The sequence below is a fragment of the Oncorhynchus mykiss genome, chromosome 7 (assembly GCF_013265735.2).
Source record: "Oncorhynchus mykiss isolate Arlee chromosome 7, USDA_OmykA_1.1, whole genome shotgun sequence".
NCBI classification, from domain to species: Eukaryota; Metazoa; Chordata; class Actinopteri; order Salmoniformes; family Salmonidae; genus Oncorhynchus; species Oncorhynchus mykiss.
The window spans coordinates 40323562-40347587 of record NC_048571.1 but is presented as its reverse complement, the minus strand read 5'-3'; the positions used below and the strand labels follow the sequence as shown (position 1 = coordinate 40347587).

General features: G+C 41.3%; 1 protein-coding gene across 1 annotated transcript; it reads left to right on the top strand.

Moving 5' to 3' along the window:
- Positions 1 to 1447: 1447 nt before the first annotated feature.
- pkp1b (plakophilin 1b) lies at positions 1448 to 23082 on the top strand. The gene is made up of 13 exons (XM_021609227.2): positions 1448 to 1739; positions 9340 to 9437; positions 10588 to 11069; positions 11175 to 11316; positions 11425 to 11632; positions 17526 to 17685; positions 18125 to 18242; positions 18517 to 18696; positions 18889 to 19059; positions 19262 to 19415; positions 19849 to 20035; positions 21209 to 21293; positions 22096 to 23082. The coding sequence occupies exons 1-13, from the start codon at positions 1547 to 1549 to the stop codon at positions 22168 to 22170; spliced, it is 2253 nt and encodes a 750-aa protein (XP_021464902.2). The 5' UTR covers positions 1448 to 1546; the 3' UTR covers positions 22171 to 23082.
- Positions 23083 to 24026: the final 944 nt, after the last annotated feature.

The following is a 24026-nucleotide window of genomic DNA, read 5'->3' as shown; positions in this document are numbered from 1 at the left end:
TGTAGCAGATACTAACCACCTGAGGATAGCAATACAATTCTAATGGCAAACCAAACAAATAGACAGGCAAGATAAGGTGACCCATGTGATATACCTTTCAAAGATTAACCATGTGATGTCTCCCATCTGTGGTATAATCTTTGCTGGAAATGCAAACACTTACACACAAAGATCTTCAACTTTAAGAGAAATAGATGTATTTTGAAATATGGACCTTTAGTACATTTACTTACCATATATAGGTATTGTTTCTTTGTTTACACTGGCATTTGGGTTTATTACAAGGTAATAATCATATAGCCGACCACTGACTTTTGGAAACTACAAACCGTAAGTGTGCATAGATAGTATGATTGAAGGATAGAAGTGCTGTTACTTCAACACAAAAGTTAAACTCTGCTCTAATGAGTAATTTAACATGTCTGAACATCAACACCTAATTCCATTTTAGGGTTTCCTGAGAAGTGGGAAATGAATGCTTGGTGCAGATTGCCAGGTATAGTTTGGCCACCACCCATAGCAATAACTGCCCTAGGGCGCCAAGCTGTGCCCATGGGTGTGGTGCTGCTTTGTTTTGTCTACACCAGAGCATTTGGCCAGTGAAGAGGAGTTGCCTGGCCTAACAGCATACAATCTGACAATTGAATTGGGTATTTTCCCAGGGTATTCTCACGGGCTTTGTTCTTCAAAATAGGTTCTGTTTGATCAACTGTCATAAAGAGATAAGAATCATTAGACAAATAAGTTCACCATATTCAATATCACATTTGGGAGTGTTTTTTATTTATTTTTACAAAAGACTCTGTGAAGGCTTATATCCAATGTAATTCATTTCAATTTCATTCCTCCAGAGTCTGACCTTTGCTCTCACACGTTCCTCATATAAAATCAGATTGTCGATCACACCTAGCCTTGCCTATCTCACTTTGTTAGAAATGTGTCACCGGCTTGAGCGATATTGAATAAGGCGGTACAGAACGATCTATTCATGAACATCTTGAGGGTCAAAAGGGGTGAAGTGTAGTCACAGTGCAGAAAGGTGTGAAGAGCATAATTATTCATTCCACCAGTTGCCTGACTAGTTGATTGATGAACTCTCGACCTTGCTCTGGGTCTGGTCTTGGGTGGAGATCACATCATGGATGTTGGCTACCTTAAACAGTCTTATGATAAATGCAGTGATCACCAGTGAATTCAGTTTATTTATCAAATGTTATTATTGAGCATATTGTTATTATTAACATATTATTGCCTGGGTTGCCGGTTTGCCTGGGAGGGGGTCCCTGGGCAAGAAAAGGTTGAAGACCCCTATTCTACAGAATATTCAGTCAGCAGCCGCACAGGAAGACATAATTACTAGTAAAATGAACCCTTACTTTCATTCACACCCACACGCACAACCGTGTTATTTATTTGTAATGGGCGTGGTTCATTGTTTAGGGCAGGGCAAGGTGCATTGTATATTCGATTGCACGTACAAACGCCACCTGTACAGACCTAGGAACGGACTGTCGCATTTGTTAATTACAGCTGGAAACGGACCTTCATGATGACAATGGACCCGTTGAAATCGGCCATGTCCATCGGGAATGTGGATGAGACATCTCTTGCTTTGCCATCCGATAAAAAACTTCGGTCCAAACAGCAGCGAGTCTTGGATCAGGTGCAAACCATCAAGAGGGGCAAGTCGAAGTACAGTAAACATGGATCTGTGTCGTCGCCAACGACATCCCCAACGAGTAAGCAGAGGCCTAATTATTATTATAGAAACATAGATAGCCTAATAAGTTATTTGTATGCTATTTGATTTGACCTAAAGTCAAATCTGGTTATGGTTTAATTTTTTTTTTTTTACATACGATGTGCATTGTTGTGAATGATTTAGCGTATTCATTGTCAAATATGAAAACCGCACAAATACAATTTCAGCAACTCCACTTTTGTAGTCTGTTAAGTAAACAAAGTGCAACATTTGTCATTTTAATATCAAAATAAACATATATTTAGGCCAACTTATATATATTTCGAATCCTTTACTATTGAACCAATACAAACATCGACTTATTGATGGCTTTCTTTTCCTCATTGTGCTCCTCCTGCTTAACTTCAAAAAGTTAGGAAACCTGTACAGGGCGAATAAAGCGTCACATTTGTTAGAGTTGCTCTTTGAGATTTATTAATTGATATTAGAAGCACCCCTATTTTGGCCAATGTATGGCCACAAATACTGAATCAGATTTTAGAAATGTGATATTACTGTTGACCTTTTGTAGCCATATATAATACAAATATTGTGTATTTGTAAGTAGCACTGAAGCAGTCTTATATTTCATAGCCAACCTGCCTGAAGTGGAAGAAATTGTCAGGAAACACCTGAAATCAACCTGTACACTTCTCACATGTTGTTGAACTACTACACGAATCACCTCAACAAATGTCTTTAAAGGGTTAAAAACCTGTTACGTTATCAAGTTAAAAGAATTGCCAACACACCCAAGGAGTTACCATATATAGCAAATATTTTGAGAACATGGCTTGTTTCCTCTGAATATGACCTTAAACTAACATAGACTTTTACATTACACTACGACTTATGTAATATCACCTTGATATGAAACTGTTACCCAGTGGATTTAAGCCTTACATTTGTATGAGATACTCTTTGGGATGTGTTAATTGTTATTAGAATGGATGCCCAGAAAATTGGGGCAAGGAACCCTGATTCTTTTTAACATAATAATCCATTATAATCGCCAATACTGAATCATATTTTGGAAAGGGGATATTACTGTTGATTTTTTGTTGCCATTTATAATAAAACATATTGTGGATTTGTGAGTAATGGACCAGCCTTCAACAATATGCCATTATATTTAATAAGCAATGTGACCTAAGTGGCAGAAATCTATCTATAAACCACTTTTGTTGAACTACTACATGAATCACCTTAACAAATGTCTTTAAAAGGTTAAAGACATCATGTTATCAAGCTTTTAAAAATTCCAACACACCCCGTGTTCCCCGGGAGTTGCATTATTTAGCTAATTGATTGAGAACAAGGATAATTTCAAAATGACTTTAAACCGGAGATGGTCGTTCTAACATAGGCTTTTACATAACCCTAGCCGTGTCAAGAAAAGCTAGCCACAGTTTTTGTTCACTTAAAATATTATTCTTGTTGGTTACCTAGCTAAAGGATAACAACAGGCAACATATACTGACCAAAAATATAAATGCAACATGTAAAGTGTTGGTCCCATGTTTCATGAGCTAAAATAAAATATTCCAGAAATGTTCCATATGCACAATCTTATTTTGTCTCAAATTGCGTGCACCAATTTGTTTACATCCCTGTTAGTGAGCATTTCTCCTTTGCCAAGATAATCTATCCACCTGACTGGTGGGATATCAAGAAGCTGATTAAACAGCATAATAATTACACAGGTGCAACTTGTGCTGGGGACAATAAAATGTGCCGTTTTGTCGCACAACACAATGCCACAGATGTCTCACGTTTTGAGGGAGCGTGCAATTGGCATGCTGACTGCACAACTGTCCACCAGAACAATTGCCAGAGAATGTAATGTTTATTTCTCTACCATAAGAGATGTCGTTTTAGAGAATTTGGCAGTACGTCCAACTGACCTCACAACAGCAGACCATGTGTAAACACGCCAGCCCAAGACCTCCACATCCGGCTTCTTCACCTGTGGGATCATCTGAGACCAGCCACCCGGACAGCTGATGAAACTGTGGGTTTGGACAACCGAAGAATTTCTGCACAAACTGTCATAAACTGTCTCAGGGAAGCTCATCTGCGTGCTCGTCATCCTCAACAGGGTCTTGACCTGACTGCAGTTCAGCGTCGTACCCAACTTCAGTGGACAAATGTTCACCTTCAATGGCCACTGGCATACTGGAGAAGGGAGATCTTCACGGATTAATCACGGTTTCAACTGTACCGTGTAGATGGTGTGTATGGTGTCGTGTGTTGGCAAGCGGTTTGTTGATGTCAACGTTGTGAACAGAGTGCCCTATGGTTCCGGTGGGGTTATGGTATGGGCAGGAATAAGCTACGGACTTTGAACACAAATGCATTTTATCTATGGCAATTTGAATCCGCAGATATACCGTGACGAGATCCTGAGGCCCATTGCCATGCCATCACCTCATGTTTCAACATGATAATGCACAGCCCCATGTTGAAGGGATCTGTACACAATTCCTGGAGGCTGAAAATGTCCCAGTTCTTCCATGGTATACTCATAGACGTGTCACCCATTGAGCATGTTTGGGATGCTCTGGATTGATGTGTATGACAGAGTGTTCCAGGTCCCGCCAATATCCAGCAACTTTGCACAGCCATTGCAGAGGACTGGGACAACATTCCACAGGCCACAATCAACAGCTTAATCAACTGTGTGTGAAGGAGATGTGCGGCACTACATGAGGCAAATTGTGGTCACACCAGATACTAACTGCTTTTCTGGTCAATGCCCATACCTTTTTTAAAAGTATCTGTGATCAACAGATGCATATCTGTATTCCCAGTCATGTAAAATTAATATATTAGGGTCTATTGAATTCATTTCAACTGACTGATGTCCTTATATGAACTGTGACTCTTTGACATTGTTGCATGTTGCATTTTATATTTTTGTTCAGTGTATAATATTAAATCTAGCTAGCTACCCAGCTAACAAAATGACATCCTTAGGGAAATTAGTAGGGGATCAACAGGGAATGTTGTGAGGTGCTGGTTATTATTAGGCTGGGGTGGAATCTTCAGGGACAGCAGGCTCATACTTACTGTATAGGCAGCACACTTTACCAAAACAGGCACAATCAAGTTACTTTGCTTTCATTGTCAAAACTCCTGAAAGATGCTTGGCTGTTGGAGCCCACAATGCACTTCTTTTGATACATAGAAAGAAGCAAGTATCAAACCTTCCAGTTCTGGAACATTGTTCTTGAATTTTAAAGAATTGTGATGATTTTTCTCTGTGTGCACAGAACTAGAGATGTTGATATTTCTGTTGTAATATTAGAGGCCTTGGCACCAAGGTTCTTTGCACTGGACAGAGCAAACTACGCAAGGTGGATTCCTATCCACATTCAAGACATGAAAGCTCTACCGGCTACCATCAGAGAAGCATTCTCAGACTTCTGGGTCCTGCCAAAAACACAAAACAAGTTCTCATTCATGCAACTTGACCAAGCCCATGAGAAAAATCATTAGCTGGTAAAAGGAACATGGGGGAGCCATTGGACTAACAGAGAACCCCACTGCCTTCTGGAGATGGATAGTAGCGGGACCTGAGCAGGCCAGACTATTGGTTGGTTTTGAATTCCAGATTTTGAATGTAGATTTCCCCCTTCAACACAATCTTCAACACAAGCTAAGTTCATCGCACAAAAACCAAGAAACCACCATCAAGCAACTCAATATTAGGAAGGTGTTCTTAATGTGTTGTACACTCAAGGAAGTCATTGTGGATAGGAACACAGCCATCCATCAGAGCATTAAGAGGAATATTGTACCACTGCTTAAAAATGCAAAGGCAAAGCCAGTCACAAAATAGAAAAAGCAAATATCAGCATTAAAAAGTAATTGCACACTTTTCAGCCAATGGCAGCAAGTTCCAAAATGGAAACCTGGATGAGTTTTTCTCTCATGAGAATAACCCATGTCCTCCAAAATCTGCTAGGCATGATCGCTGGGAGACAATCATGCTTCCATGTAAATTATCTGATTTTCTTAGAAATCCTAACAAACAGGAGCTTTTCAAAATGATGACACAGACTGTGTGCCAATTAATTTGAAGGTGGAAAATAGATCTACAATAGGTTACAAAGCAAGCAAGTATAGTGTATAAAATCATTGTACCATCGAAACTGAGATGAGAATGACAGATCTATAAGTCACATTTCTATGTGAATTTGGTTGGGGCTCCCTAAAAGTTACATATTGCAGCTTTAATTCAAGTGAGCGTGCATTTACCACTTTTGTTTGGTTAGCAGTGTTTCGGTAGCGCACACACACACACATGATGGAGTTTGCAAAACAAATGCCCACCTGGATTGATGCAAATAATCATGATTCTGCCACGTAGGCTTCTTTGTAGTAGTTAGAAAGCCTTTCCGTTTACCCGAAGACGGTTATCATTAGCATCGCTAATGCCTATACGCACCGCACACACACAGACGTGCCGTTGCCTCTTCAGAAAGCTGCAGGGAATATGAATCACTGATGCATTCTGTTAATGTTTTACGATAAACTTGGGCAAATTAATACATATTATAATTAATGAAATACATTTTGTTGGATACCAAAGATACATTTGATAGATGAACCGAAAGGAACAAAATTCAAGTACCAAACCGTTTTTTCACGTTGTAGTGTCGGAAAAGTACAGAAGTTTCGGTGTATCGTGCAACACTAGGGGCTGCGAAAGTGAGCCCCTCTGTTGTCGGAAATGTCAATGCCAGGATGCTGGATTATCATGCACTGCATTATGCCATTGTGCTGGCACATCTGAACCAGCGCCCTAAATCTTAGATTTTCTAAACTAATTAGAATACATTTGATGTATTATTACTCAACTTCATTTCATGAAAATGTCGTTACCATCTACATCAGATCCCAATTTGAATTCTACATCTTTAATATATTTGCAAAGAGCACCCTATTGCACATCATGGAAGGCCATGTCCACACCCATAGAATGATGTCCACACCACTCAGGCCTGTTCTACATTTTCAAAAGGAAATTGAGAACTGACTACAGCTAATGTTTTCCATCACTAACTGTCTACGTAGCCTACATTGTAAATCTTACTCAACTGTATTTATTATAATAAGTAGCCTACATTGGAAAAATTACTCACCAGAGCTCTCACAATAAAACAATTTAAAGAAAGCAAGTTCAAGACATATGTACAAACATAAGTAATATAATTTATTATTTGTTGTAAGTACTATAGCCGAACACTTTTTACATTACATTTGAGTCATTTAGTAGACACTCTTATCCAGAGCACGGTTTTGCTCAATTCCCGAATTTAATTGAGAATGACTCATAAATTCCAATTCAGTTATTGAATGTGCATTTAATTTGAATTGAAGTAGTAAACAGCACACATAGTTGCAAATATAATATGAATGAAAGGAAATATAATTTTATTCAGTGAAATTCAATGAAATTCAAATGCCTCTGCTATTCTATATTAGGTGTACCCTATTTAAGTGATAATGCCAGAGAAGCTGGTGTTTGGAGGATATATTGGCATGGGGGTGTTGTTGAGGGCCGGCAAACCGTGCCGATATATCCTCCAAACACCGGCTTTGAGGGCATTATATTTTTTTTATGTTGATGAATTTATTCACACTATTTCATCCTTCCAGAAAATATAGTCCCGATACAAATTTAGGGTTGCTACCCAAGCCAGCTGGTCGTTCAATCTATCGGTTCGGTTGCCAGAGACACGACCCAGTCTTTCAGTCTTTTTGTTCTGTATCTATGGAACAAAAATACTTGTTATGTATTTAGAACGAATGACTGTTTCCAGTCATTCGTTCTAAATGTTCCATTACCATACTGGCTGGCAACATTCTTATCCCTTGCTTGCTAGCTAGCCAACTACGGCTAACTTATAGTCACATTAAAAGTGCAGCCAGAATAACAGCAAAGTAGCTGCATTTGCATTTAATTAAGCTGTTTTCTAGTGACATTTATTTGGATACATCCATAACAATGAGCTAATTAGGCGCAATTTTGCCTGGCATAGAAAATGTGCTCTCTCGTCAGGACACTGTTGTTCAGAGGAGCTAGCCAACAACACAGCTAACACAATCACTTCAAACTGAAGCTGGAAAGACTGCAAACTAGCTGCACTTCATTTCGTTTTACTTTTTTTCAATTGACATTTCTTTGTATATATCCATAAAAATGATGCCAGCTGATTCATGGTTTCAATTAGCTGAGAAACGTTGCCTGGCTGTTTTGTCCTGACTCCCGACATGTTCATTACTATGGGACAGCTGGAGATCAAATGTTAATATTGAAACAATGTTGAAAATGTTGGCGAGACAGACAGCAAAGTTTATACAAATCTCCGCTGTTAAAAAACTAAATGTTAGTCTCAAAGAAATGTGAGATAACGTCTAGATGCTTTTTATAGTGCAGATCCAAGTTTTTAAAGTGCCTGGCTGGGCTGACGAGACAGCGGATTGCACAGTCAGATGGAACAGTAAATAGGCATTTTAATGTCATAGATTTATCCGGTGGTAACTTGTGGAATAGACACTGGCTGGAATGCACTTTTAACCAATCAGCATTCAGGATTAGACCCACCTGTTGTATAAACAAATATACATACTGTAATGTACATAACATCAAACATGTCGTTATATGCATATAAAATATTAAAATGAATAATCAAGGAAAACAAAACCTGAATGAGAATGTTTTATGTTATAAAAAAAAAATCAATATGGGGAAAATACTACCTCTCCCAGAATGCATTATTTTAACCCTCAAGTTGACCCTGAGGCCTTCAAAAGAAGCCTAAGAAATGAAATGGTTGGTGGAAAAATAATTGGCTATTCTAAGCACTTAAAATAGTTTATGAACATAGTTTCCAGAGTAAAGTGAAATGTTCTTTGGTATCTGGAAGTGTGACTTGTCAGATTCAATGAAACTCTCATGTTTTATGACTGAGTGGAATTGATTTGAATTGCACTGAATTAAATTCTACTTCATGTCATTCAAGTTATGCCTCCTGTGGGGTGCGGCCAATTTGAATTTGAATTTCAACTCATGAGTTGAATGGGAGTCAGTTCCAAAGTTCTGAATTAAGCCTAACCCCGATCCAGAGCAACTTACAATACATATTTCACTAGAATGCATAAGTTCCCTGTTTATTATCTGAAAGCATAAGACACTGTGGATGGCATGACAATGACGTTAACAGTACAATAACAATAATTTGTTTTTGTCAAAACAGCAAATAGGTATAATGCTTGGTTGGCAGGCTCACATGAAACATGTTCAAAAATGCATTTTGTCCCACCTAAACAAAACACATTTGATGTTTGACAGTTGGAAAAACATGGCCAAACATAGTTACTGCATCTCTCATCACAGTGCATCTCGTAATGTGATTAAAGATTTCAAACGTATTAGTCATTACAGCTTGGAGACTTGCTTCCTCAAGCCCTCAATTTAATCATATCAAAGCAATAAACAGTGTCTATTTTCTCGCACTCAATATTTTACAGTGATAACTAATATTAACATATTTTAAGAGCCATTTACAATCTCTTGTTTTTCTCCGTAGGTCCTGTGTACATCAACATATTCGCTGACTCCTTTAAGTCACCTACCAGTCTTAATGGAGGTGCCTTCTTTAATGGTACAAATGGCCTCTCAAAAACGGTATGAAGCTTTTCATATTTCACATCACATTCCCTTTTGTTTTAAATACAAAGATAGAAAACACTGTCCCATATTTTTGATAAATGTGCTTGGTTTATCAGTTGTATTTAGCAGTATATCATTTAAGGACAAATTATGGTTCAGTGGTGATCAACAACAACAAAAATCCCCTAAAATCCCTTTTACAGCTTTAGGCGCAGTGGATATTAATGAAAGCAGTGCCATGGTCATCATGGGGTAGTAAATCTGAGACTATTCTTGGAACCCAGAACCATATCTCACATGGCCAGCTACTCAATGTATGGGAACAGTCTATCATGAGAGTCTGAGTCAGGTGTAACCAGGTGCTGGAGATGACTGACTAACCACAGGACTGGGTGTGAATGTGAGATACTGCCCAGTCATTATTGCTCCAGAAATCTGGGGAGTGTTGTTCAGCTTTCTCTCCAGCACAAGTGAGAAAAGTGAGGCATCCTCCCATAATGGCACCTGACTCATTGTTGAAACTGACATCTTTCTCTCAATCATGTGCTTTCACTTATCCACCTCACAAAGGTGAGGCATGATGAGTACTCCAAACGGAAATCTGGTCCATGCCAAGTTTCCACCTCAACCGAGCTCTGGAGGACTTCATTCTTGTTCATGAACAAAGAGAGAAAGAAATCCATATTGACACTCAACATATTATATAGATTATCGTCACACATTACGCAATTCGGTTACTAATTACTATTGTCTGTAAACCATTGCTAACACATTATTTACAAATGATGTCTCACACAACTCCCAGTCGGTGAGAAAAACAAGCATTCACAAAATGTTCTGTTTGTATGTAGTGTGTCTCGGCCTGTCCTGTCCAGTCATGATGATGCCTGTCGCAACTGTTTATGTAACATAAATCTTATTCTGGAGAGGTGCCCACTACAAATCGTATATGAATAGTTCTGATTTCCCACTGCCCTCTGCCAATCAGACAAGTCTAGAATAGTTATCAATAACAATAGATTGATTCAATGCAGTACACGGTATTTATCTTCATCAAAGTGGGTCTACGCCTTTGTGTGTATTATGATTTTGGAATGAAGTTGAAAGTGTTGCAATATTCCTGCTTTGTGTCTGCTAGCATTTACTCAATTCCTTTGTCCTGCAGCTCAGCTATGAGAAAAGCACCAAGCGAAGGGTCGTGGCCTCCAAGGAATCTACGGTCCAGAGGAACATGAGCAGCTCCAGCCAGTGGGAGAGACGATTCCCTCTCAGCCCCACCATAGGCAAGCACAACAGCAGCCGCAGTGTGCCTGACCTGGCCCCCTTCCCCACCACTACTAGTACCACCACCACGCAGCAGCAGCTACTGCAGTCCTCGGCCCCCGCCCGGCAGCTCCAGCCCAACAGGTCCAGCTTCTTCCTGACCGAGAGGAATAGCAGTCAGGTCATCTCCAATGGCAACAGCTCCTCTCAGGTCGCTGTCAAAGGCAACGAGGTGCAGAAAAGGAACAGCCAGTTGATTGGCACGCGTCAGACGAAAAGTAGTGGCCAGATTACCAGCAGCCAAGGTCGTATTGAGAGGGCACCCTCAAACCTTTCTGTGGCTGAGTCCAAGATATCAGGGATCAAGATCAAGGGTGAAGCGGGGTGAGTGGATTGAGTGAGTGTGTAAATGCTGCTTTGGGCTTTGATGAGTTGCATTTGAAATGTTTGTGAACAGGTGTTGATACGTGTATGTGCTTTTCCCAACAGGATTAATGGTAATGGTCAGATAGCTGATATAACCATGAAGGAGGCGGTGGAGTACCTGTCCAGTGGAGATGAGAACTACCAGCTCTGTGGAGCCTCCTTCATCCAACACGCTACCTACTCAGAGGACAAGGCCAAGCAGGAGGTGAGGACACGCATCTGGGTCTCTTGGACCAGGATTAAACAACTCTGTCCTGTCCTGAAGGACACTGTCCCGAATTAGGATGTCTTAACAGTTTTACATGTCTCTCAGGTGTTGCGGCTCAAAGGGATCCCCCCTTTGGTGAACCTACTTAGGTGTCCCAGTCCCCAGGTCCAACAGACTGCCTCCGCCGCCCTGCGGAACTTGGCCTTTAAAGACGCGGGCAACAAGGAGGAGGTCCAGCGCTGTGGGGGCATCACTGAGGCACTGGCCCTGCTCCGAGACACAGACTCTACCGAGACACAGAAACAACTCACAGGTAGAGAACACTATTCTATTTCTGTACACAACACTTCTCCGTCTAGTGACATCACAGAATGCTGACGCTTTGCAGACATGTGCCCCAGTGTGAATGCAAGCGGGTATGAAAGCCAAACACGCTTGTGTTGCTTTCTGATACCAAAACATGCATATTTACATTAAATATACAGTGCCTTGCAAAAGTATTCGGCCCCCTTGAACTTTGCGACCTTTTGCCACATTTCAGGCTTCAAACATAAAGATATAAAACTGTATTTTTTTGTGAAGAATCAACAACAAGTGGGACACAATCATGAAGTGGAACGACATTTATTGGATATTTCAAACTTTTTTAACAAATCAAAAACTGAAAAATTGGGCGTGCAAAATTATTCAGCCCCCTTAAATTAATACTTTGTAGCGCCACTTTTTGCTGCGATTACTGCTGTAAGTCGCTTGGGGTATGTCTCTATCAGTTTTGCACATCGAGAGACTGACATTTTTTCCCATTCCTCCTTGCAAAACAGCTCAAGCTCAGTGAGGTTGGATGGAGAGCATTTGTGAACAGCAGTTTTCAGTTCTTTCCACAGATTCTCGATTGGATTCAGGTCTGGACTTTGACTTGGCCATTCTAACACCTGGATATGTTTATTTTTGAACCATTCCATTGTAGATTTTGCTTTATGTTTTGGATCATTGTCTTGTTGGAAGACAAATCTCCGTCCCAGTCTCAGGTCTTTTGCAGACTCCATCAGGTTTTCTTCCAGAATGGTCCTGTATTTGGCTCCATCCATCTTCCCATCAATTTTAACCATCTGCCCTGTTCCTGCTGAAGAAAAGCAGGCCCAAACCATGATGCTGCCACCACCATGTTTGACAGTGGGGATGGTGTGTTCAGCTGTGTTGCTTTTACGCCAAACATAACGTTTTGCATTGTTGCCAAAAAGTTCAATTTTGGTTTCATCTGACCAGAGCACCTTCTTCCACATGTTTGGTGTGTCTCCCATTTGGCTTGTGGCAAACTTTAAACAACACTTTTTATGGATATCTTTAAGAAATGTCTTTCTTCTTGCCACTCTTCCATAAAGGCCAGATTTGTGCAATATACGACTGATTGTTGTCCTATGGACAGAGTCTCCCACCTCAGCTGTAGATCTCTGCAGTTCATCCAGAGTGATCATGGGCCTCTTGGCTGCATCTCTGATCAGTCTTCTCCTTGTATGAGCTGAAAGTTTAGAGGGACGGCCAGGTCTTGGTAGATTTGCAGTGGTCTGATACTCCTTCCATTTCAATATTATCGCTTGCACAGTGCTCCTTGGGATGTTTAAAGCTTGGGAAATCTTTTTGTATCCAAATCCGGCTTTAAACTTCTTCACAACAGTATCTCGGACCTGCCTGGTGTGTTCCTTGTTCTTCATGATGCTCTCTGCGCTTTTAACGGACCTCTGAGACTATCACAGTGCAGGTGCATTTATACGGAGACTTGATTACACACAGGTGGATTGTAATTATCATCATTAGTCATTTAGGTCAACATTGGATCATTCAGAGATCCTCACTGAACTTCTGGAGAGAGTTTGCTGCACTGAAAGTAAAGGGGCTGAATAATTTTGCACACCCAATTTTTCAGTTTTTGATTTGTTAAAAAAGTTTGAAATATCCAATAAATGTCGTTCCACTTCATGATTGTGTCCCACTTGTTGTTGATTCTTCACAAAAAAATACAGTTTTATATCTTTATGTTTGAAGCCTGAAATGTGGGAAAAGGTCGCAAAGTTCAAGGGGGCCGAATACTTTCGCAAGGCACTGTATTTGTGCCGTAGAGCACAGGAAATCACTCACTCTCACTAAACACGCTCCCCTTAAACCTGATCAGATCCTGCTGTCAGTCACACCGGTGTTCTCTTGTGCTGCATTGTGCCAGGGGAACTTGATATAGGTGAGACATCTCACAATAGTCTGTGTGTAAGGGATCTCGTCCTCCTCTTCTAAGGAGGAGAAGCGAGCTGGATCGGAGGACCAAAACGCAGCGTGGTAAGTGTCCATAATGTTTATTTTAAAACATAAACTGACCACTACGAAATACAAAACAATAAACGTGAAATGAACGAAACAGTCCCGTGTGGCGACAAACACTGACATGGAAGACAAACACCCACAACTCAAAACTGAAACCCAGGCTACCTAAGTATGATTCTCAATCAGGGACAACAATTGACAGCTGCCTCTGATTGAGAACCATACTAGGCCGAACTCAAAAACCAACATAGAAAAACAAACATAGACTGCCCACCCAACTCACGCCCTGACCATACTAAAACAAAGATAAAATAACAGAACTGCGGTCAGAACGTGACACTGTGTTCTGGAGGCTAGACCAGCCTGCTCTCACTATTGTTCCGTCTTCCAGAGGCTGTGTTCAATCAACCGGCTCTTGTGTAATCAAATATTTACCCTGGTTCTTGACTAGCAACAGTACTACAGTATCTGTGATATATATGAATCAAATCAAATTGTATTAGTCACATGCGCCGAATACAACAATACAACAGACCTTACAGTGAAATGCTTACGTACGAGCCCCAAACCAACAATGCAGTTTCAAAAAATATGGATAAGAATAAGAAATAAAAGTAACAAGTAATTAAGAGCAACAGTAAAATAACAATAGCGAGACTATATACAGGGGGGTACAGAGTTAATGTGCGGGGGCACCGGTTAGTTGATGAAGTATGGACATGTAGGTAGAGTAATTAAAGTGACTATGCATAGATGATAACAACCGAGAGTAGCAGAGTTGTAAAAGAGGGGGAGGAGGTAAGAAACCTGGCCTTGTGGTGCCAGGACAACAATCTCGCCCTCAACGTGATCAAGACAAAGGAGATGATTGTGGACTACAGGAAAAAAGAGGACCTAGCACGCCCTCATTCTCATCGATAGGGCTGCAGTGGAGCAGGTTGAGAGCTTCAAGTTCCTTGGTGTCCACATCACCAACAAACTAACATGGTCCAAGCACACCAAGGCAGTCGTGAAGAGGGCACAACAAAAACCTATTTCCCCATCAGGAGACTGAAAAGATTTGGCATGGGTCATCAGATCCTCAAAAGGTTCTACAGCTGCACCATCGAGAGCACTGGTTGCATCACTGCCTGGTATGGCAACTGCTCAGCCTCTGACCGCAAGGCATTACAGAGGGTAATGCAAATGGCCCAGTACATCACTGGGGCCAAGCTTCCTGCCATCCAGGACCTCTATACCAGGTCTACTCCCTGTCTCGTCATTGTCGGTGATCAGCCCTACCACTGTTGTGTCATCGACATGTAATGATAGTGTTGAACGCTGAGCTGTAGTCAATTGATAGCATTCTCACAGGTGGTAGGGCATGTGTTCCTTTTGTCCAGGTGGGAAAGGGCAGTGTGGAGTGCAATAGAGATTGAATCATCTGTGGATCTGTTGGGGTGGTATGCAAATTGGAGTGGGTCTAGGGTTTCTGGGATAATGATGTTGATGTGAGCCATGACCAGCCTTTCAAAGCACTTCATGGCTACAGACGTGAGTGCTACAGGTCGGTAGTCATTTAGGCAGGTTACCTTAGTGTTCTTGGGCACAGGCACTATGGTGGTCTGCTTAAAACATGTTGGTATTACAGACTCGGACAGGGAGAGGTTGAAAATGTCAGTGAAGACACTTGCCAGCACTTGCTCACAGTACACGTCCTGGTAATCCGTCTGGCCCTGCGGCCTTGTGAATGTTGATATGTTTAAAGGTCTTACTCACATCGGCTGCGGGGGAGCGTGATCACACAGTCTCCCAGAACAGATGGTGCTCCCATGCATTTTTCAGTGTTATTTGCCTCGAAGCGAACATATAAGTAGTTTAGCTCGTCTGGTAGGCTCGTGTCACTGGGCACCTCGCAGCTGTGCTTCCCTTTGTAGTCTGTAATGGTTTGCAAGCCCTGCCACAATCAACAAATGTCAGAGCCGGTGTAGTACAATTCGATCTCAGTTCTTTATTGACGCTTTGCCTGTTTGATCATTCGTCAGAGGGAATAGCAGGATTTCATATAAGCTTCCGTGTTAGAGTCCCACTCCTTGAAAGCAGCAGCTCTAGCCTTTAGCTCAATGCGGATGCTGCCAGTAATCCAAGGCTTCTAGTTTGTTTATGTACGTACGGTCACGGTGGGGACGACATCATCGATGCACATATTGATGAAGCCAATGACTGATGTGGTGTAGTCTGCAATGCCATCGGAGGAATCCTGTGAACATATTCCAGTCTTTGCTAGCAAAACAGTACTGGAGCCGAGCATCTGCTTCATCTGACCACTTTTTTATTGATCTAGTCACGGGTGCTTCCTTCTTTAATTTTTGCTTGTAATGAGGATAGAATTATGGTCAGATTTGCCAAATGGAGTGTGAGCGAGAGCATTGTATGCGTCTCTGTGTGTGGAGTAGAGGTGGTCCAGAATTTATTTTCCTCTGGTTGCACATTTGACATGCTGATAGAAATTTGGTAAAATGAATTTCAGTTTCCCTGCATTAAAGTCCCCTGCTATTAGGAGCGCCGCCTCTGGGTGACCGTTTTCTTGTTTGCTTGTGGCGGAATACAGCTCATTCAATGCTGTCTTAGTTCCAGCCTCTGACTGTGGTGGTATGTAAACAGCTATAAAAAATACAGATGAAAACTCTCTAGGTAGATAGTGTGGTCTACAGCTTATCATGAGATACTCTACCTCAGGCGAGCAATACCTTGATACCTCCTTAGTTATCGTGCACCAGCTGTTATTTACAAAAATACATAGTCCGCCGCCCCTTGTCTTACCAGACGTTTTATCCTGCCGATACAGTGTATAACCAGCCAGCTGTATGTTGATAGTGTCGTCGTTCAGCCACGACTCTGTGAAGCATAAGATATTACCGTTTTTAATGTCCCATTGCTAGTTTAATCTTCCGCGTAGGTCATTGATTTTATTCTCCAAAGATTGCACGTTTTCTGGCAGAATGGAAGGAAGTGGGGGTTTATTCGATCGCCTACGAATTCTCAGAAGGCAGCCCGCCCTTCGGCCCCTTTTTCTCCGCCTTCACGCAAATCACGGGGATCTGGGCCTGTTCCTGAGAAAGCAGTATATCCTTCGCATCGGGCTCGTCAAACACGTAAAAGGAAAAAAAGGATTCTGCTAATCCGTGGTGAGTAATCTCAGTCCTGATGTCTAGAAGTATTTTTCGGTTATAAGAGATGGTAGTGGCAACATTAGTGACAATGACAGAGCTGTACTGTACTTAAGTGAAAATGAAACACCTCGTATTTCGTGTCAACCCTGGTCGTGGAGACTCGAAGTGTCACGTTCGTTGGTTGAATTAGATCAAGGTGCAGCGTGGTAGGCGAACATCTTACTTTATTTTAAATGAACACCGAAAAACAGCAAAATACAAAATGAACGTAAAGTTCTGCAGGCTACACAGCACCTATCCCACAAACTAAGGTGGGAAAAAGGCTGCCTAAGTATTATTGCCAATCAGAGACAACGATAGACAGCTGCCTCTGATTGGGATCCATACCAGGCCAAACAAAGAAATAGGAAAACTAGATTGCCCACCATAGTCACACTCTGACCTAACCAAAATAGAGAATTAAAAGGATCTCTAAGGTCAGGGCGTGACACGAAAGGTGCGCAGGCTTTTGTTCTCTTTCCTAGTTATGCTTTGGGAAGTGCACGCCGTGCCCGTGTCATAACAGTTTGATCAATGTGCACTGTGTTGGCTATCTAGTATTGCTTGTGTTGAATTTATTGTTTGCGTTGAGCTTGCTAAGATCGATGGTAATAATGCCACATGAGTAGCAGGTACCAGCTATTTGAACAACTGCTGCTTCTACTACCACTGAACTACTGCAACTTTGTCCTTTCTCTTCAGGTCTCCTTTGGAACCTGTCATCTGCAGACAGTCTGAAGCCAGAGCTGGTGCGTAGTGCTCTGCCTGTCCTGACTGAGACTGTGGTAGTACCATACACTGGAGATGAGACAAACAACAACCAAGACCCAGAGGTCTTCTACCATGCTACGGCATGTCTACGGTGAGACGCATTAATCAATGCTGTAGACCAGGAGTGCACATTGCACAGATGGATACTGGCAGTTATCCAGGAAGTTAGAGAGACAGACTTATGAACTGGCAATGGGAGGGGCTAATGATGATAGATCCCAGGTACCATCTACGCTTGTTTTGGCATTGAGCGAAGCGCTTAATTAGATTTGTTCCAGTAGCACTGCACTGGCTGAACCTGTAGCTTACTCTCGATACTACTCCTAGCCTCTTCAATTGTGTCTGTGCCAATCTCAGGATTGGGTGAATAGCATAATACAAATTCTTACTGTCACTAATGAATGAATGTACTGTTTTGTTCTAGTCTGTATTGTTATCCACTGTCAGACTACACAATGCTGGCCTGACCTGCCTTTACCTGATGTATGACAAGACCATTTTAACTTCATTTTCCCTGACTGTCCCAACAGAAACCTGAGCTGTGCGACTCAAGGCAACAGGCAGGCCATGCGTAACTGTCGAGGCCTCGTCGACTCTCTGGTCAGTTATGTCCAGCATTGTGTGGCTGCAGAGACGCCAGATGACAAGGTGAGCATGCAACATTTAATTACTTAAAATAAAATTTAAACAGGTAATGTTGAATTCATGGAATATAATTATTCAGCAATAATAGAAAGTCTAGCTCTAACTACATGTGAACGTTTCATGGAATACATTTTCTCCAACGGTTGCATGTTTGTTGCTACCTACTTTCTAACTTGGAGTTGGATGGATCATACTATGAACATGTGTGTGCTCAAATGGAGATACAGTACATGCTAAGCTAACCAACCCTTTAATACTTTGCCTCTGTCTGTGTCAGTCTGTGGAAAATTGTGTGTGTGTCTTGCACAACCTGAGCTTCCAGCTGGAGAGTGAAGCCCCGGCCCTCTTCAGCAGGATCAATGCCCTGGCCAGGACCCCCAGCAGGGCCAACACCCCCAGTGAGACCGGCCCCATTGGGTGCTTCAGCCCACAGAGCAGCAAGGTCCAGGAGCAGGAGGTGAGACAGGCATATGGGTCAAATCAAATCCAGGGAGAGCAGAGAGAGACGGATACACAATAACAACATATAGTATTGAATGATCTATAAAAAAAAATGTATCATTACACACGGCAATTACATGTACACCGACTTCCGTCGTATATTTTCCATCGCCTAAAAAAAAAACATTTTTTTTTAAAACTCTTGTAGAGTCACTTTGACTACCCTGTGATGGAGGAGCAGAACCCTAAAGGAGCAGGCTGGCTCTTCCACTCCAAGACCATGCAGAGTTACCTGTCTCTGCTGGGGTCCAGCCAGAGAGAAGAGACCCTGGAGGCCTGCTCTGGAGCCCTGCAGAACCTCACTGCTTACCATGGCATTGTATGAACAACACTCATAATTTGGATTATTTCATTATATATTCACACAAAAAGTATTTTAAATGCAACAAATGTATAGAGAAAAACATGCACCACATGCGTGTAGTAAAAAACAACATTCACGTCATGGTACCACTTAACTTAATATGCTTCACAAACCCTTCATAGACCCTTTTATAATGTCTTCATCTCTGTGTCCACAGGTATCTAGTGTGATAAGCCAGAGCATCGTGCAGAAGCTGAACGGCCTGCCTCACATCTCTCCCTTGCTGCAATCCTCCAACCCCAGCCTCCAGAAAACTGCTGTGTCTCTGGTAGGGAACCTGGCCAAGAACCAACGCCTTCAGAGCACCATGGGTGAGCATGGACACCAATCATAGCCCTGTTCTTTGTAGAACAGATGGAACCTAGAATGTTTGGTCGGAGGCAACCTTGTTTCAATGATTGTGTAGTTTGCATTGAGCGCAAACATCTCGCAGGGCCAGTTTAGCTAAGCAAATTTTCTCCTGGTATTTTAAGGCTGCCCTCCCCCACCTCTCTGATTCTAAGCGGTTGGGTACTTGGGTTAAATGCGGAAGACACATTTCGGTTGGATACATTCAGTTGTGCAACTGACTAGGTATAGCCTTTCCCTTCACTTTCCCCTTCCCTTCAGAGAGGATTAAACATTTTATTTACACCTGACCTTTGGTTGTTTTAGCTTTTAACATTTTGTGGTTGAATTAGCAACACTTCAAAGAGTGCGTTTGCTGGAAGTGAATGACCTAATGGGATGTGTTTTTGTCTGAAGCCCGACAGACCCTACCAGAACTAGTTGGCATCCTCAGCTCTTGGACCAAGGAAGAGACGAAGTGTGATGACACCCTGGCCATGGCGTGCCAAACCAGCCACAGTCTGCTGATGAAGGAGCCCGAGCTGGGGAAACCCCTGCTGACCAACAAGCTGGTCAACTCAGTTAACGACCTGAGCAAGAACAGGTAAGGCCTGGTCAATATTCTGTATTGCAAAAAAAATGTCATGTTAGCCGTAGTTAGTCCTGCGGCTAAGGAGTTGGTACCCGTGGCTGAAAAATGGCCCGTTCGATCTGCCAAATGGATGGAGGGCTGCTGGATTCACATCCTCAAGGATACAGAGACTATGAGGACCTTGGCAGCATCTCTGATCCAGTGCCACTATGGCTATGCTTGTATCTCATGGTTCAGTGGCATGACAACAAATCTGAAAGACGAACTTCAAACAGCCCAAAATAAACTGATGAGAATTATACTCAAGCTCTAGCCCTAGGACTCACATTGGTCATAATATTCAGGGAACTGAACTGGCTTCCAGTTGATCTCTGGGTGGTGAAAATCAAACGGAATGGTTTTTAAGGTTATACATGGCCTTGCCCCCAGTTACCTGTCTGGTTATTTTAATTGCATTTGAGACTCATAGCCACTTTTCTTTTCTTTTTTTAATTATTATAATTTTTTGCCAGTTTTGCCATTATCAGGCCGGTGCGCTATAGAAGCATATCTGAAAAAAACTTCCTTAACACTGGTCAGGTGCACAGGAATGGAATGGTGTACCAATCCATATAAAATCCATCCCTACGCTAGGGAGTTTTAAGGTAAAACTTAAGAAATGTTTTATTGGGAAAACGTTTTAAAACTGCACATACTTGGTCATCTATTTGATTGCTTTTACTGTTTCCTCCCTACTGACGAGATGTATTTGAAATGTATTTTGTTTTCGTGTTATAATCTTGTGTATATTTATTTTTTCATGTATTTTCAACAGGACAACAATGGAAATAGGTGTTTGAACAATGATTTGAATGGCATTGTACTGTATCCACATGTGTGGTTTTATTGTGTTTAAAATGGTCAAAAATAAATAAATAATAATCCCCTCCCATTCCCCTACCTTTGGGCCCTTGGGCAAGGCCCTTAACCCTACAACATGCTCTCCATCCAAGGGCACTGCACTCACTGCAGCTTGACCCTGTGCTCGTCTCAACTCAAAAATACATTTCCGTGTTTCACTGTAACCATTGGACAATACATTAGAACAGGTTGCAATATACAAAGAACCCAGATAACAGAGCTTTGAGTTTGAGTATAATAGAAAGAATGCCCCAGTCTTACATGGATTGTTTTTTCTCTTGATAGGGATTTCCCAAAGGCCAGCAAAGCTGCAGGTGTGCTCCTCTACAGCCTCTGGTCAGAGAAAGACGTACAGAGTTTCCTAAAAAAGGTATGGATTTTGGGCTGATACTTCAAACAAATTCTGTTTTTGCAAGATGCAACGTGATATCCCTGTTGCAGATCAAATTGACCTCTTTTGTCAGATATGTGTTTTATCTACCAGTTTACTCATCAATACCAAATGAAATCAAAGACAACATGTGATTGGGTGGGTTTTACAATGGGGGCAATAGAAAGGTCAATCTGAATAGGCAGGCTCAGTACGGTAATCTGTGTGATGACTCATCACCCATTCCCTGAAGGTAGTTGCTATTATTTCTGCTGGTTCCTTTTTTATGTTGTGAAAACACAGAATAGAGATCCACAGTATCTGTCTGTACTCGACTGGGTGGGGTGTGTCGAGGGTGTGTCAAGGTTATTTCCTCAGTTCTGTGAACCTAATCCACGCCCCAGTCAGGTAATTATCCAAAACAGTGGAGGATGGATGGAGAGATTATGTTCTGTTTGGTGGTATTCTGTACACCTGAAAAAGATTAGATGCATGGGAACCATAGGGGTGCTGAAATGGTACAGCCAAGGAATCTAGAGAAACAGGTTCGACAGTGCTAGGCTCTGCAGACCTAGGACAACTTATCCCTTGTCTTTTCATCCTTAATTTATAATGACTATAGTTGGGTCTTGATCTCTTCCATCAGTTGCTTGACATTTCAGCTTCACTTGGGCAACACTTGGTGAGAAACCTGCTGTGAGCTAGTAACTGTAAATATGCCATAACTTATTATTTTGTCAAGGGGGGAAAAGTCAGTATCAAGGGGGAAATCTAATGTATATTTTAATAATTTGTCCTACAGCAAGGGATGAATAAGGGTTCCTTTGTGAACGACATCACCAGTGCGGCTCACCGGTCTGTGCAGGTCATTGAGTAACAAGACAACTGGCATGGATCTCTTGGCACAACTTCCGGATGTACTAATGGACTTGTGGGCCTATAAACATACTACGGTACATATCAGATTGGGTCCAGTTAATCTGATTACAACATTTTTACGTTCGATTTTAAAACAAGTTATAGCTAATCAGAATGCCTATCCATTATGTTTAGTTGTGTCATTCATCTTACGTCAGTACCAAGGTTTGATCTTGCACTTATATTTCTGTTATTTTCTAGGCTATTTTGTGTTTACTAGAAATCATTTGTTTCTGTTTTCCACTGTAAACATGATGATTTTGTATTGATAATGTGTGGTTACTGGGATTGCTTGAATAGGGCCCCTTTGCTTGCATGGCAATTATGGTTGATTGCGTATTTATCTAGCCAGGATAGTCCACTCAGTAACAATTGCCACTGTTTGTCAGGTAGTCCTGAGGGTATACTACAAAGCAGGATCAAGGAGTTAGCCAGCTAACTTGCCTGAATATATATATATATATATATATATATATATATATATATATATATATATATATATATATATATATATATATATATATATATATATATATATGAGAGAGAGAGAGAGACAGGTTTGAAATGGGCGTGGTCAAATTGATTCATCGAATGAAACATATCTAAGTTTAGCTTTTTAATGAACCAGAAAATCAATAGTTATTTCTGGTTGCTTATCAAGGTTAGCTGGCTAACTAATTGATCCAGCATGCCACTCTGGGTTCCACAGAATCTAAAAAAATATATAGAGAAAAACGTACACATCACAAAATGGACATATTGTGATGTCACCGATGTTTAACCTTGTGTAGCTACTGTGGTCCTGCATATGGTACATTCATACTTTAAGCATGTTTGCTACATTGATGTTTTTGTCCATCACTGCATGGTTTAATTTTTTTTTTGTCACTTGACATTTTAGTCACTAGCTAGGTTACCATCTAATTGGCGTCAGATTTTCATGTAAATATTCTAAATTTGCATAAAAACAAATGCACATTTTCCAACCCGAAATGTGTTTCCCTCAAATTGACTTGTCGCAGATAAAAGGCTGTGCGTGATGACATAGTGCACATACAAATATTGTTTTGCTTTAAATTCCAATGTACCTAATAAAAATACAAGTTAAATGGTTTTCCATTGCATTTTGAAATCTACATATGGTTTTCTCACAATTTTTATTTTGTTATATGGGGAGTTTGTCCACTCTGGTATTGGAATGTGCTCTCTAGCCACGTATAGGCTACACAATGAGATTATTATAGGCAAAAGAGCAAAATTATTTTTATTTGCCAAACTGCAGCCAAGCATCGATGATCACGTCACCAGAGTAAGACCCTCGATAATTATTGGAAAGGAGCATCAAGTTTATCACCTTGCACTTTCACCTCCCTGTGAAGTTCAATGTATTTAATCTGTAGCCTAATAAACTGCGTGCTTTCTCGACGAGTCGTAATGGAAGGACCACACGCCACGTCATCACGTGACTCCCAAGTTTACTTCGATATGATGGTTATTATATCAATATTTGCGCATGACCGCGTTTCCGCCGACATTTCTCGCATAATTAATTTTACAGACACAACATTTGGAACGTTTACAGAAAAATGTTCTGTTTCCATCAGGCATGTCATGACATTTTTTATCCAACATGTACTTTATTCTCATAAAAAGGTTGGAAGGAAACCTGGTTACTGCTGTGTATTTAAATTCAAATTCAGATGAGGTATTGTAAGGGGGCGGCAGGGTAGCCTAGTGGTTAGACCATTGGACAAGTAACCGGAAGGTTGCACGTTCAAATCCCCGAGCTGACAAGGTTCAAATCTGTCGTTCTGC

What these genes read in the sequence shown, in the direction of transcription:
- pkp1b (XM_021609227.2), top strand. Translation starts at nt 1,547, where the DNA reads ATGATGACAATGGACCCGTTGAAATCGGCCATGTCCATCGGGAATGTG. An exon ending in AAGATCAAGGGTGAAGCGGG is followed by an intron (nt 11,070 to 11,174) that starts GTGAGTGGATTG and finishes TTTTCCCAACAG; the next exon opens with GATTAATGGTAATGGTCAGA. An exon ending in GACACAGAAACAACTCACAG is followed by an intron (nt 11,633 to 17,525) that starts GTAGAGAACACT and finishes CTTTCTCTTCAG; the next exon opens with GTCTCCTTTGGAACCTGTCA.